A 12,863-nucleotide genomic window follows, 5' to 3' on the forward strand; every position below is an offset into this window, starting at 1 on the left:
CTTGAGGCACACCCGCTTCCAATTGTCTGGTTTAAGAGGTTGCTCCATCTATCTTCACATAAAAGTTTCTATTCCTCAAATAGTTCCTTATAATCTTGCATAGCTTGGTCGAATATCCTGCTTCTTTCATCTTGTAGATTAGGCCTTCGTGCCATACTCTATCAAAAGCTCTCTCGATATCCATCAGAACTAATCCTGTGGCCTGTTTGGTCTGCATTCCTTCGGTGACGTATTCTATGAGCCGTAGTAATTGGAGTTCAGTCGAATGATCTCGTCGAAATCCAAATTGTTCGGGTGGAATTATCTTCAACATTTCTGTTTTCTCATTCAGCCTTTTGGCGATAACCCTCTCGACGATTTTTCGTAGTGCTGATAGTAGGCTGATTGGTCTATAATTTTGAGGAAATTTCCGTTCCTTTCCAGGCTTATTGAAAACTATCATTTCTGCAGTTTTCCATCTCTTTGGGTAGAATTCGGTCCTCATCACTCCATTTTTTATATTCGTCAAGGCTGCTATTCCTTTTCTAGGCAATTTCTTCAACATATAATTCGTTATCCTATCTTCTCCCGGTGCTTTCCGGTTTTTCAGTTTCATTATGATCTCTCTGATTTCTGTTGGTGAAGCCGGTTTTGGAATGATTTCGGTATCCGGTGGTTCCATCATCAGTTATTCTTCTTCTAGATCTTCATTGTCATCATAATTTCTGTAGTTTATTCTGGCTTCTCTCTCAATTGAGTCGGCAAGTGCTTCGGCTTTTTCAAGTCTCGTATATACCATTCCGTTTGCTCCATGCACTGGAGGTATAACTGTCCGTTCTCGTCGTAAGTGTTTTTGCATTTTCCAAGCCGAGTGATCTTTTGTATTCAGTTCACTTAATCTCTGGTGCCATCTTTTATTACGCAGTTCTGTTAAAGCATTTTTCAATATCTGACTATGCTTTTTCAGTTTCTTCTTGTCTTCTTCTCTTTTTGTTGTTCCTTTATATCCCTTGGCGTATCTCCATGTGAATGTTTCGGAATTGGTTTCCTTATTCTCTTGGTGCTTTCTTCATAGGCTTCTTTTATTTGATTTTCCAATTTTTCAACTGCTTCATCTAATTCATCTCGGGTCTTTATTCGGGGAATTTCCGTGATTTTCTCCTGAAGTAAATTCTTATATTTCTCCCAGTCTGTGTGCGATCCTTGGTTTGTGTCTCTTCTTCGTTTCTTGGGCCATGTCCCACTATGAATTCTATGGGATTGTGGTCTGAAGTTCCGTCTTCTATTGTATCAATGCTGATTTCTTCAGTGATGTCTTTCATTACGACAATGTCCAGTACATCGGATAGTCCATTTACTCTTGGTATGTAGGTCGGTATATCAGGTCCTATCACAACTGCATTAAGTTTTTCAGCATAAATCTTTAGTCTTCTCCCGTTGGTATTTTCCACCCTATTGTTCCATTCCTGCTGCAGAAACAGCAAAGGCTGGCCTGTGTTGGTGCTAGGGGAGCTATCCATACATCTCCTACAGCAGCGCTTGAGGCCACACTTGATCTGCCTTCGCTACACTTACATGTGAGGAAATGTAGCCTTCTAGAAGCAATAAGAACATCCCTTAACGGGAATCTCCTACACGAAAACTGGGTTGGACATATGAGGATATTGAATCCACTGGACTCAAACCTCTTGGAAAAACCATCGGATGTTATACCAATCATTTTCGATTTCGAAACGCCCTTTGAAACGATTAACTGACCGTCCTAGTGCAATATAAGTTTCCTAAATCGTTTGGACAAAAAGTCATCCACGTGGTTTACTGATGGATCAAAAATAGGCATTGGCATTGGCGAATATGGACCTAAATTGAGGATCTCCAAAGCCCTGGGAGGTGAACCCTCTATTTTGAAGACCTAGACACTGGCTGTTTACGTATGCGCTCAGGAGTGTCTTAAAATGAACTTCAAAGGTGCGCATATCTATATCACCAAGGACAGCCAGGCCACGCCGAGGTCCCTGGAATCACACTGCCAGAGAGATCTCTGTTGACATGGGAGTGCCGTAATACCATAAAGCAACTGGCCAGAGACAACAAAGTGACTCTACTATATATGGGTACCCAGGGCGCGCACTATATAGTGTTGTTGAAGGAAACGAGAAAGCCGATGAACTTGCAAAAAGAGCATCCTGCTGGACCTTAGCTTTTCTGTGGGCTCGGAAAGTACCAATACAAATGGGATCCAACAATGGGAGTTGAACAACAGACTAACCCTCTGGAGAAACACTCCTGGACTTACTCAGTCAAAGAAATTCATGATGATTTCACCGATCTACACCAGAAAACTGCTAAAGTTGTCACGAGCTGAGCCTCGGGTGATGGTGGGACTGCTGACAGGGCACTGTCGGTACAAATATCATTTGCACCGTATGGGTGAGTCAGGAGATGAGATTTGTACTATCTGTCGATCAGAAGCAGAAACAGCTGAATACATGATTTGCAAGTGTCCAGAGCTGGCATATTTTTCTCTTAAAATTCTACAAGGAATCTCTTCTTTTCATTTCATTATATAATATTGTTTTTTCTCAGTTTTTTCATAAATGAAATCGAAATCGTTGTGGGCTCTGGAGGGGTAATTACCCTCTTTATCCCCCCTCCCGTAGGATCGCCCTTACTGAATATTTTAAACCGAGCCGATTCGGAAGAATCGGCCTGTATTTTATACAATGCTAACACCTAAAACCAACGGGGGGCCTGTAATTTCTTTATGTACCAAGGCCCGCCGAAGCTTTGACGGTCCTGGTCCAAGCCATTGTAAAAATTGAAACTTACAGTCATCATACAATTTATTTGTTTGTATCTGATAATTATTTGTATTATTCTTAATTTCTTCTTTTTCGTATCTTAATGTTACAATTACACACTGTTTTCTATTATTCCCTCAATTAATTAAAACTCATTATAGCATAGTTTTTTTTATGAAACCTTAATGAACATTTCAATCAAGAAAAATTTTCCTCATTATTATTATACACCCATAACTCTGAAGAAAAAATAATTCTGGCACATCCCAAGAAAAATTTGCTCTCTGTTGCTCTTCAATCCCATTCCCACTCTGCTAAATCTCCATTTTCAAAGATATTATAATATTGAAATAGTGATAGGATTTGTGAAATGAAAGAAAAGAGATATGAAAAATTTCTATTTCACTTGAAAATACATGAAATATGAAATGATATATCAAGAATGTACTCGGAAAAAATGAAACTGTGAAGCCTACAGTCTCAAACCAATAATTCACTGTTTACAGCTCATTCACAATTAATGTAAGCCTTATCCCCGGTTTCACAAAGCTTGATCTGGGAATCAAAGCTTGCTTGACATATAAACGTCAATTTCTTTGCAATTGATAATTCAGTCATGAGCATTCAGAATATCATTCTGGCATCCAATTATGATCTATATACACCTCCATTCAATGATTCTCAATTGATACTCCTTCCAAATATTCAGAAATGCAAAAGTAACAGTGATTTGGTTTAGGAAACCGAGGGACTGTCATATTGTTGATCGGACAATGGGAGTTTTGTGAAATCCATGCTTAATGTGTAATGTTGACATAAATGAAATGTTACTTCGATCATTGATTGATTGATTGATTACATCTATCTATATATCGTGAGCATACAATCATAACCCATTGCATTCTGAGAATTCCCCTAAGTGGACTTGATAGATTTTTACTGTTGAATGTTAGACTATTGAGGGCTTGATGTAAATTATGAAGGTTATAGATTGCTTGGAAAGATGGTTTTGGAGTTAAAGATCTTTTACAGGTGATAAAATGGCATTTTACCAAAAAAAAAAGGGATTTAGTGGGTTTTGATTGTTTGCCCACGATATATTTTTTTGATAATAAGCATAACAATGTTCAACATCCAACAATGAGTAAAGCAATAGTATGAGATAAAGTTTTAGTAGAGTTTAATGTGACGGGATACCACACAATTTGGTGTATGATAAAAGAGCTCCAGTAAAAGACCCTTTCTCCCTAGCAGTGAATTGTATGAATAATAACTTTTCACGAAATAAGCTGAAATATTTTATATTAAAAGGCATCTTGCGGGCCAAAATTGATTCTTCCATCAGTATTCATATATTATCTTCTTTGGGAAATCATATTTGAGGAGAATGTTATAACGTTTTCATACATTGTTTCTTGTAATCGATATAATTTATTCAATTCAAGAAAATTCTGCATTTTCTTGAGGGATTGAAAGTGATAAGTATCGGGAACTTGAGATTGCAGACTCTCACTGACCACTTCAAAAACAGATACTCATTCTACTCCTCAATAAAATGTATTGGTTTAAATCACATTTGATTATCATTTAAAATTTTAGTTTTGTTATTTGAGAATGCTCCAGATTTTCGAGTATTTCGATCATCTAATATTACCTAAAAAAATATGTATATAACTGAATAGAATGGTACTTGTTCTGTACAATTCATTCGATACCTACTTTTATTTTTGGAAAATGGAAAGTTTGATGTACCCAAAAGAAGAACTCTTAATGCATGTCATCATCAGATTGCTTTCAAAGTATCAATATCAATGGTCTCATTTAATTAGTGTAATAAGTCGAATAAAAATCAGAAAGTTTCCGGCTCCGACTGTAACGGTTATGTAAATATCAACAAACAGGTTAGGTTATCTATGGTCAGCTGTCAGCTGTACAAAATTTAAAATTAAATCCCCATATTTGTTCGAACTTGTACAATCATATCAAAAATCTGTGCCTAACTTCTGTCAAACTTCATAAATGGTTAGACAAAGATGACAGACAATTGTCTTTTGGTCAGTCGGCCAATCAGGAGGTAGTGGGCGGTATTTTCTGGCGAGTGATCCTTCGGGGCAATACATTCTCTGGGCACTGATCTTTCGATTCAAAGAGTTTTCGGGCGAGTGAGTCGTACCGCCTTCACAACATCTACTCCACTATTTTGAACAATCTCAAATAAGCCGACCAACAAAAACAAACAAGAAGAAGAAATCATTATTGACGTAACAACTCCAGTATCATTTGAAATCATAACCCCAATGACATCCAACAAATAAGTTGGGAAACAACTTAAAATGAATTATTTCGAAGGTAATAAAAGAATTAGATCTCTATCCAACAAAGTTTGTAGAATTTTATAATACTTATAAATTGTTTGTTTGTTCTTGTTGTTTTTACATTGTGTATATTGTTTTTTACAGGCTAGAAAAAGGGTACTGCCCGAAACGTTGCCAATCAACATTATATTTTAAATAATAATAAACCCTGCATATCAAATACTGTTATTCGTTCATAAATCACACAGGGTAAATACTTATCATTCGATAAATATGAATGATTTTATTCACTGAATTTTGAGAAAGTTTATTCATGTATTAAATCTTGTTTGTATGTTCTCTTTTCTCTACCAGGTACAGTTTGTTTGAAAGCAATCATTAAAAAATATATAAATTTAAACTTAAAGCATACATTCAACATCCTTCGGGAAAACGGAAAATCATGTCCAAATGTGAACGTCAGAAGACAAATGTCCAAACGTCAGGGGTGTTCATTTATACCATCACGACTATTACTTATTGAAGTTGATCTCATATATAATTGTATTGACAATTATATATGAGATATAATTGTATTGACAATTATATATGAGATCAGCACATGTATGTGTGCTATTAAAAAAAATATGATCAGCAGACTTAAAAATATTGGGTAATTCTTATTTTTCATCTGATGAAGTTGGACATTAAAAAAACTACAAGAACATGAATTGAATGTCAACAGCGAATTTTGAGTAATATTAATTATGCAGAATGGAACAGTGAATAACTCACGGGATCTTAGTTTTCTTTCCGTTACTGTGAAATCGATAGATTCGCGAATTTCCGAGACATAAAGAGTACCATGAACTAATTTGTTATTAGTTAATTAGTTATGGAAATACTCTTACAGTTCTGCCCTCTCTACCCCAAACCATTATTGCGCCACCTCGAAAAAGATGCACTTCTTGAACAGAGCGGCGGTTTCTTCGTATGAATGGACGTGTCCACATTGGTACCCTTCGACTATCAGACAAACGGCCATATCTGATCTCGTCAGTAAAGATAATATATCGCCATTTATCTCGCCGGTGTACCCGCTGCATTGCCTACTTTATTTAATCTTTGGCGCGTATGTTCGCGAGTGAGTGAGTTGTTCTTAACAAGAGTTAGATTGACTTCATAGAAACATCTTCTTGGTGTCTTCACTTTGATTGACAAAGACATTTACTTGCCATGTCTTCTCAACGAAAAAGGTAAAAACTGCTTACTGTATACTACTGGCGTTGAAACCCTTGGTCGTTCACTTCTGGATCTTCTTTCATTTATAAGAACACTTCCATTGTCGAAGCACCGTGAGAATAAACGTGATATCACAATGTGGCTAACGCCAACATATTAATGAATTGTCTATTTGTACTTGCGTTCCACAAGCCTGGAGCATCCCAAGTACTGTGTTGGCATCGTCATCAGAAAGAACTTGTTTGGCATGATAGGGATTCGATTTTTTTCATTTTGCAGTAAGGATTGAATAAGGAGAGAATAAGATTGTATTTGAAATTCTAAGATGTTAAGCCTTCAAATCCTACCTTTTGCGTAAAGCTGACCTGATCTCTCTTGAGGTTCTTCAGAAGGGTGATTGGATTTGTTCCGAAGTCTAGAGCTCTCGAAGCCACTTTGCTTTTGCTGTTCAGCTTTTGCAGAAGTGTTGCTTGGTTTTCGTATTCTTAGATGAAAATTTTGGTTCATCTAACTCGTGCGTAAAAGTCGATGAATGTGAATCCCGACAGTTTTATATGTGCATCGAAGACGTATAAGATTAAGAAATGAAATTAATGCGGTTAGAACCGGTCAATCTCATTTACAGTTGTAAGAGAAAATCATTAGAATGAAAATTTCTGAAACACATGGGAAAAAACGAAACACTTTCTAATTGTTGTATTTTCTATTCCTGAAATTTCGGAAAACTTCTGTTTCCAAAACAGTAGAAATCATGGAAGCCTGCAAATAATTTTCAAAGTCCACTGCGATGTTACAATCAAGTATTATTGCCTTCCTAGAATATGTTACATTATATTCGTGTGGCAATCTGCTCAATCGCTACATGCATAAGTTGTTGAACAACTAAAATTATGATCTCAATAGTCACCTCATCTAATGATAGAAAAAACGTCTACCACCAAAATTATTTCCAGATGATGATTTCTATGAAGTCATCCTCTCAACCTTCTTAATTATTTTAGGATTATACTGAAGCAGATATAACATTTCCTCCTACATATAAGTACGATCTGAATTCAGATACTTTCGACACAAGTGAAAAAGCAAGGCCTCCAGCTTGGACCGATAGGATTTTGTATAGAGGTAGAGGTATATATCAGTTGGAGTATAGAAGCCACATGGATTTACGAATAAGCGATCATAAACCTGGTAAGAATCTTGAACCTATTATTATTATTATGGAAGAACTATTTCGTATTTTCCATTCACCGATTACGTATTATCTCGTTTAGCATTAACAAATACTTTCAGTGAGTGGAGTATTCAAATCAGAAATAAGTGTTATCGATCAAGCCAAATTTAGAAAAGTGCACGAAGAATTATTGAAAAGGTTGGACAAATTAGAAAATGAATTTCTACCGCAAGTTACAGTGGATCAAACCGAAGTTAAGTTCGGATTGATAAAGTTTAGGGAGCCACAATTCAGGGATATAATTATTGCTAATACTGGTCAGGTGAGACATTAGCCGAATATTTATGCAGAATGATAATTTAACCATCATTGTACTCAAATCCAAATTTTTGGAAAATACCAGTAAGATAGAAGTTTAGACTTTGTTACTAATCTTGTTTGGTAATTAACCCTTTCAGTCACCCTGTCCATTACAATGGACATCGATATTGCATGTTACTTATTACCTAAAGTTCGACGATTATTGGACGAATCGCATGTCCATGTTATTTACGAGGTGTACGCCTTCAGCGCCGCACCTGAATCTTTCACGTATTTTCTGGATTAGAGAGTTTTTTTCATTTATTTACTCCGACACGTGTGGGCAAGAGCATACAGATTTGCATTAGAAATTATAAAAATTGTGCTGAAAATATCATTTCAGTGACAAATTATTATTGGATTGGTAAGTAGAAATGTTGTTTTATGCACTGTTTTCTGTTTTTTTTCTTATGTTTTTCTTCGAAGCGCTAATATGAGTTACTACATAATTGAACGATTTTCATAAAAATTAATATTTCTCAATTTTGTAAGTTATTCATTTTCACACCTATGACACAATGCACAACTTCTGTGAAAACTGATATATCGAAAAAAAACTTCATCAAAATTCATAGAAAAAATTAAAGAAAATAAAATCGCATTTTCAGAATTTTCTGGCCATTTGGCCAGATCTGTGACTGAAAGGGTTAAATGGAAATAATGTTCGAAGTATTTTATTCAGCATGAAAAATTACCTTGCAACAATTTATATGATATAGATATATAGATATTTCTAGGTTTTCTAAAAGATCTTAACGTTTACCTTTATCACCTTTATGTAGAATTTTTACATTATTGAAATCTATGCAGTAGTTGAGAGTAATACAATGATTAGAGAAACCAGTTGTTGATTTATTCTGCAGAATATATCTTTTATGGGCACTCATCACATAACAGTATGTAGACACCACTCAACTGCGAATTAGTCAGTCGATCCTGTCCATCAAAAAATATTGATCTCAAATCTTCTTATTGGTACATATATAATATATATTCTTACCTATTTGAATTTTCCATTATTTTTACTCTCTTCGAAGCCGTCTATAAATAGGACTGTTTTGATACCGATTCGATAATTGAGTAAGTTTGGTTATTATGTGACATTAATCCTGGGGACCCATTCCTACTCATACTATACTACTCCTTATTTTTTTAAATATAAATGATTTCTAATACAAATATAATCTCAATCAATAAGAAAACCAGCAACTTTTGATATTACCAGTTTGAAATATGATAGCACTGCAATTAGTGTAATGAGTCTGCATATTGTCATGGTATCAAATGCCGAAAGAAAATATTGAATGTCTTGTTTTTACAGGTACCCGCCGAGTATGAGTTCATAAAGAAATTAGATGAACAGAGTTACTGTAAAGAGTGGATGAGAATAACTCCTTATTACGGAATTGTGAATCCAGGTGTATTTTGACTTCAAGAGATTTATTTTTTCTAAATTACGTTTTATTCTAGGTGAAAAAATTGATATTAGATTGGAAGTTAATTTAGAAACGGACGTGAAAGATTTGGAGGATATCTTGGTATTGCATTTAAATGGTGGAAAAGATATGTTCATTATAGTCACTGGGACGGGTGAGAAGACATCTTTTACCACTTCCATGGCGGCACTATGTAGAGCACCTGTGCCAATTATGTATTTAACAGAGGAACAATTCGGGAAAATAGTGAGTGAAAAGTATCAATTGGCTATTTTCCTAAATTTTAAAATATTTGTCATTAAAACCCTTATAACTCAAATAAACAGAAAAATATTTTTTTTTTAAATTTTAACATTGCATTTTGTCTGTTTTCGCTTACGAAAATTCTTATGTCAGAAGTGCTCTCTTGAAAACATTCTACGTCATTTTCACAATCCGGCAACGCCCATCGATTCAGTAATGGCCATTAATGTTTTCTGATCACCATAGACTTAATATGTAAATATTAATTTTGGTGATCACATCCGACAAGAAAAACAAACAATGACACAAAATGATATCGATTTTAAGGAGGTATAGACACAGATTACTGAAACAATTTTTTTGTGATATTTGCATTTAGAATTCTATCCCTGGGTTTCATAAGCTTTGATCGGGAAACCAACGCTTGATTGACGAATAGGCGTCAATTTGTTTTCAATCGATAATTCAGTCATGATCATTCAGAATATCATTTTCGCATCAAATTATGATGTCCATATGTCCATTCAATTATTCTCAATTGCTACGTGTTCAATATATTCAGAAATGAAAAGGTTTCAGTGATACCGTTTTATAAATCGAGTGACTGTCAAATCGTTTTACCAAACCCGCAGTATATCTTCTTGATCGGTTCCACTGTTGTTCAATTTTTGTCCAGGGAGTGGCAAGACTAGCAACCCACAGGCTCCACAACCTTACCGTAAATGAGCCTGACAAACTCACTTTCGTGCCCAGTCGTCTATCAGTCCCAACTGGAGACAGACGAGGTGATGGGCATGAGAACTGATCAGATAATCACTAGAACCAGCACGGATGGAACCTTCAGTTCTCTGATTTCCAAGCAGAGACGAATGGCTCCATCACAAGGAATTCTATCTACAAGGACCTTGCTGGTTTACTGATGGCTCCAGAACCAGTCAGGGATCTGGAGCCGGAGCCTACAGTCGTAGACCGCTGACTAAACTCAGTGCTAGTCTGGGAAAGTCGGCGACAGCTTTTCAGGCAGAAATCTTCGCCATTGATCTGTGCGCAAGCCATTTGCTTAACATTGGTTGGGCGGACAGATCAATGAAAATCCTAACGGATAGTCAAGCTGCGATTAAATCTCTCGCGGCAGACAAATGCAACTCGGCACAGGTATTTGAATGCAGATCTTAACTCTCCAAATTGGGAAGTTTAAACAGACTGCAAGTGATTTGGGTACATGGACACTCTGGCTTCAGTGGCAACGATGCATCGGATGCTCTAGCCAGAGAAGGCGCAACTTCAACGCTTATTGGCCCGGAACCCAGTATAGGAATTTCCAATTCCTTAATCAGGGACCGAAACAACAGCTGGATAAGGCAAAAGGTCCTGGAGTACTGGCGTAACCATCCTGGACTGTGTCACTCGCATAGGGCGATTTCAGTGCCTCGCAGCCCATACACCAGTCGTTGGCTAGGATTTTCTAGAACAAATGTGAGATCTATTATGGCGGCTTTCACAGGACACTGTAGACTCAGAGCCCACCTTAAAAAGCTTAACATCGTCAATGACCCGCTCTGCAGACTCTGCTTAGAGGAGGACGAAACAATTGAGCATATCCTCTGTGACTGCCCGGCGGCAGACAGGGTTAGACATGGAGTATTTGGTTCTCCGAAGATGATCCTAGAGGAACTCAAGAATCACTCCCCCTCCGACATCATCTCCTTTTTGGGCAGGATGGGACTGGAGGGAGAGATCTAGCTCTATGAGCTTGCCTGTGTGCTACAATAGACCGCTTGGACGCAGTGGCAGGTTTAGGTTTATCCGTCCAACACACCCAGCAATCAGTAATCAGTTGTCGAATTAACAAAAATTACTACACTCTATACCCCTTCAAGTTCAAATTGGTTACTATCAGAATCAAATTGAGAAATAACAAATTCGAATTAGAAATAAACACATTAAAATTGGGAATACTTGATCAATTTCAAAATGTTTTCTATGTGAATAAGATCTATGAATTATTAGTGTAATTAACTCTCGAATTTGTCAAAAGTAAGTAAGGAACGATAAGTTTGAATATTCTTTTTCGAAAACATGTCTTATTTGAAGAATAAAGATGCAGATTCAATGAAGAAACAGATAATTGCGGTATATAACACAACGGGCGATTAGAAAGGGCTAGCTAATGTCTTGGGTATTAGTAAATCTGTAGATGAGTTACTACACAAAATGAAGAAGAACGCTAAAGCGGTGAGAGAAGGAAAATAAAAATCGAAGAGGTACATGTAGGGGGACAATCTGTGGTCTAAGGATACCTACCAAGATGTCGGCTGGCCGTTGTAAACAAGAAAACAAGTATAACCGTTGTCATGGAGATTTGCATCATTTTGGCAGAGTTGAGTCGGTTAAAGATAACCTATTTCAATAGTATGTGCGTGTGTTGTTGTGTTCAAGATTTACGTCAGTTGGTGCAATAATCTCTTATGAGTTGAGTTATATTCATTTATTCAGTAAGTATTTTAGTTGTTCCTGATATTTTAGAACTTGTCAGCCTAAGGAAAACTGAAGTTACGATTTTGTTATAAAAAAAGTGATGTGGTTCGGTATTTTCCATTCGAAACCTTTTTATTTATTTTTCAATGTAAATATGTATATCTTATGTATAGAGGGTGATTCATAACTATTGGGACATAGGCTAAGGGCAGATTGTTGGGACCAAAATATGGCGATAGGACCAATATACCTCAATAAAATATTGCTGTGGAAAAATATAGAGGGCTTTAAAGTTAATTTATTTTTTTCATTTTTTGCTGATAATTTCACTGTATATTTTTTCATCTGTTTTGAAGAAAAACACAATTGAACAGTTCAGAGCATCGGAAGGGGATTTGAAGTAACGATTTATTTATTTTATTTATTTATTTCGACGATAAAACATAATTGAAAACAATGTAACATAAAAAGAATAAACTTTAAATCAAATGTTCTACGTGGCCTCCTCCGACTTCTATGCCTTTTCTGATTCTTTTAATAAAGGACTTTCGAACTTCGCAGAAAATATTATTCTGTCCCCTTAAAAAACTCAAATTAAACACCCTCTATCTTTTTCCACAGCAATATTTTATCGAAGTATATTTGGTCATATCGTCATATTTTGGTCCCAACAACCTGCCCTTAGCCTATGTCCCAATAGTTATGAATCACCATGCATAGTGTATATAAAAATTGTGGCAGATGTAACTTGTGAAATTTTACTCTATTCTGTTTGTATTCGTTGTGATTATTGGGTTTCACTAATCACTACCCGGAAACATTCATAAAAAAAAACCATAAAACAAAGGACACGCCGACT

At 36.1% G+C, this 12,863-nt stretch overlaps 1 protein-coding gene and 1 long non-coding RNA gene across 4 annotated transcripts in view; one reads left to right on the plus strand and one right to left on the minus strand.

Annotated features, from left to right (window-relative positions):
* Positions 1 to 12,863, plus strand: part of LOC123314480 (inositol polyphosphate 5-phosphatase OCRL) — a 118,565-nt gene that overhangs the window by 61,891 nt on the left and 43,811 nt on the right. For all 3 annotated transcript variants that reach the window (XM_044899789.1, XM_044899790.1, XM_044899791.1), the window contains exons 10-13: positions 7,318 to 7,504; positions 7,607 to 7,809; positions 9,169 to 9,265; positions 9,318 to 9,529. In XM_044899789.1, coding sequence (XP_044755724.1) covers positions 7,318 to 7,504; positions 7,607 to 7,809; positions 9,169 to 9,265; positions 9,318 to 9,529 — 699 coding nt within the window. The remainder of the gene's footprint in view (positions 1 to 7,317; positions 7,505 to 7,606; positions 7,810 to 9,168; positions 9,266 to 9,317; positions 9,530 to 12,863) is intronic.
* On the minus strand, positions 4,322 to 4,725 carry LOC123314483. Its single transcript, XR_006537827.1, has 2 exons — positions 4,500 to 4,725; positions 4,322 to 4,434 (listed from the first exon to the last, which is right to left on the minus strand). It is a non-coding gene; the product is annotated as an uncharacterized LOC123314483 (long non-coding RNA).

The sequence above is a fragment of the Coccinella septempunctata genome, chromosome 5 (genome assembly GCF_907165205.1).
Source record: "Coccinella septempunctata chromosome 5, icCocSept1.1, whole genome shotgun sequence".
NCBI lineage: Eukaryota > Metazoa > Arthropoda > Insecta > Coleoptera > Coccinellidae > Coccinella > Coccinella septempunctata.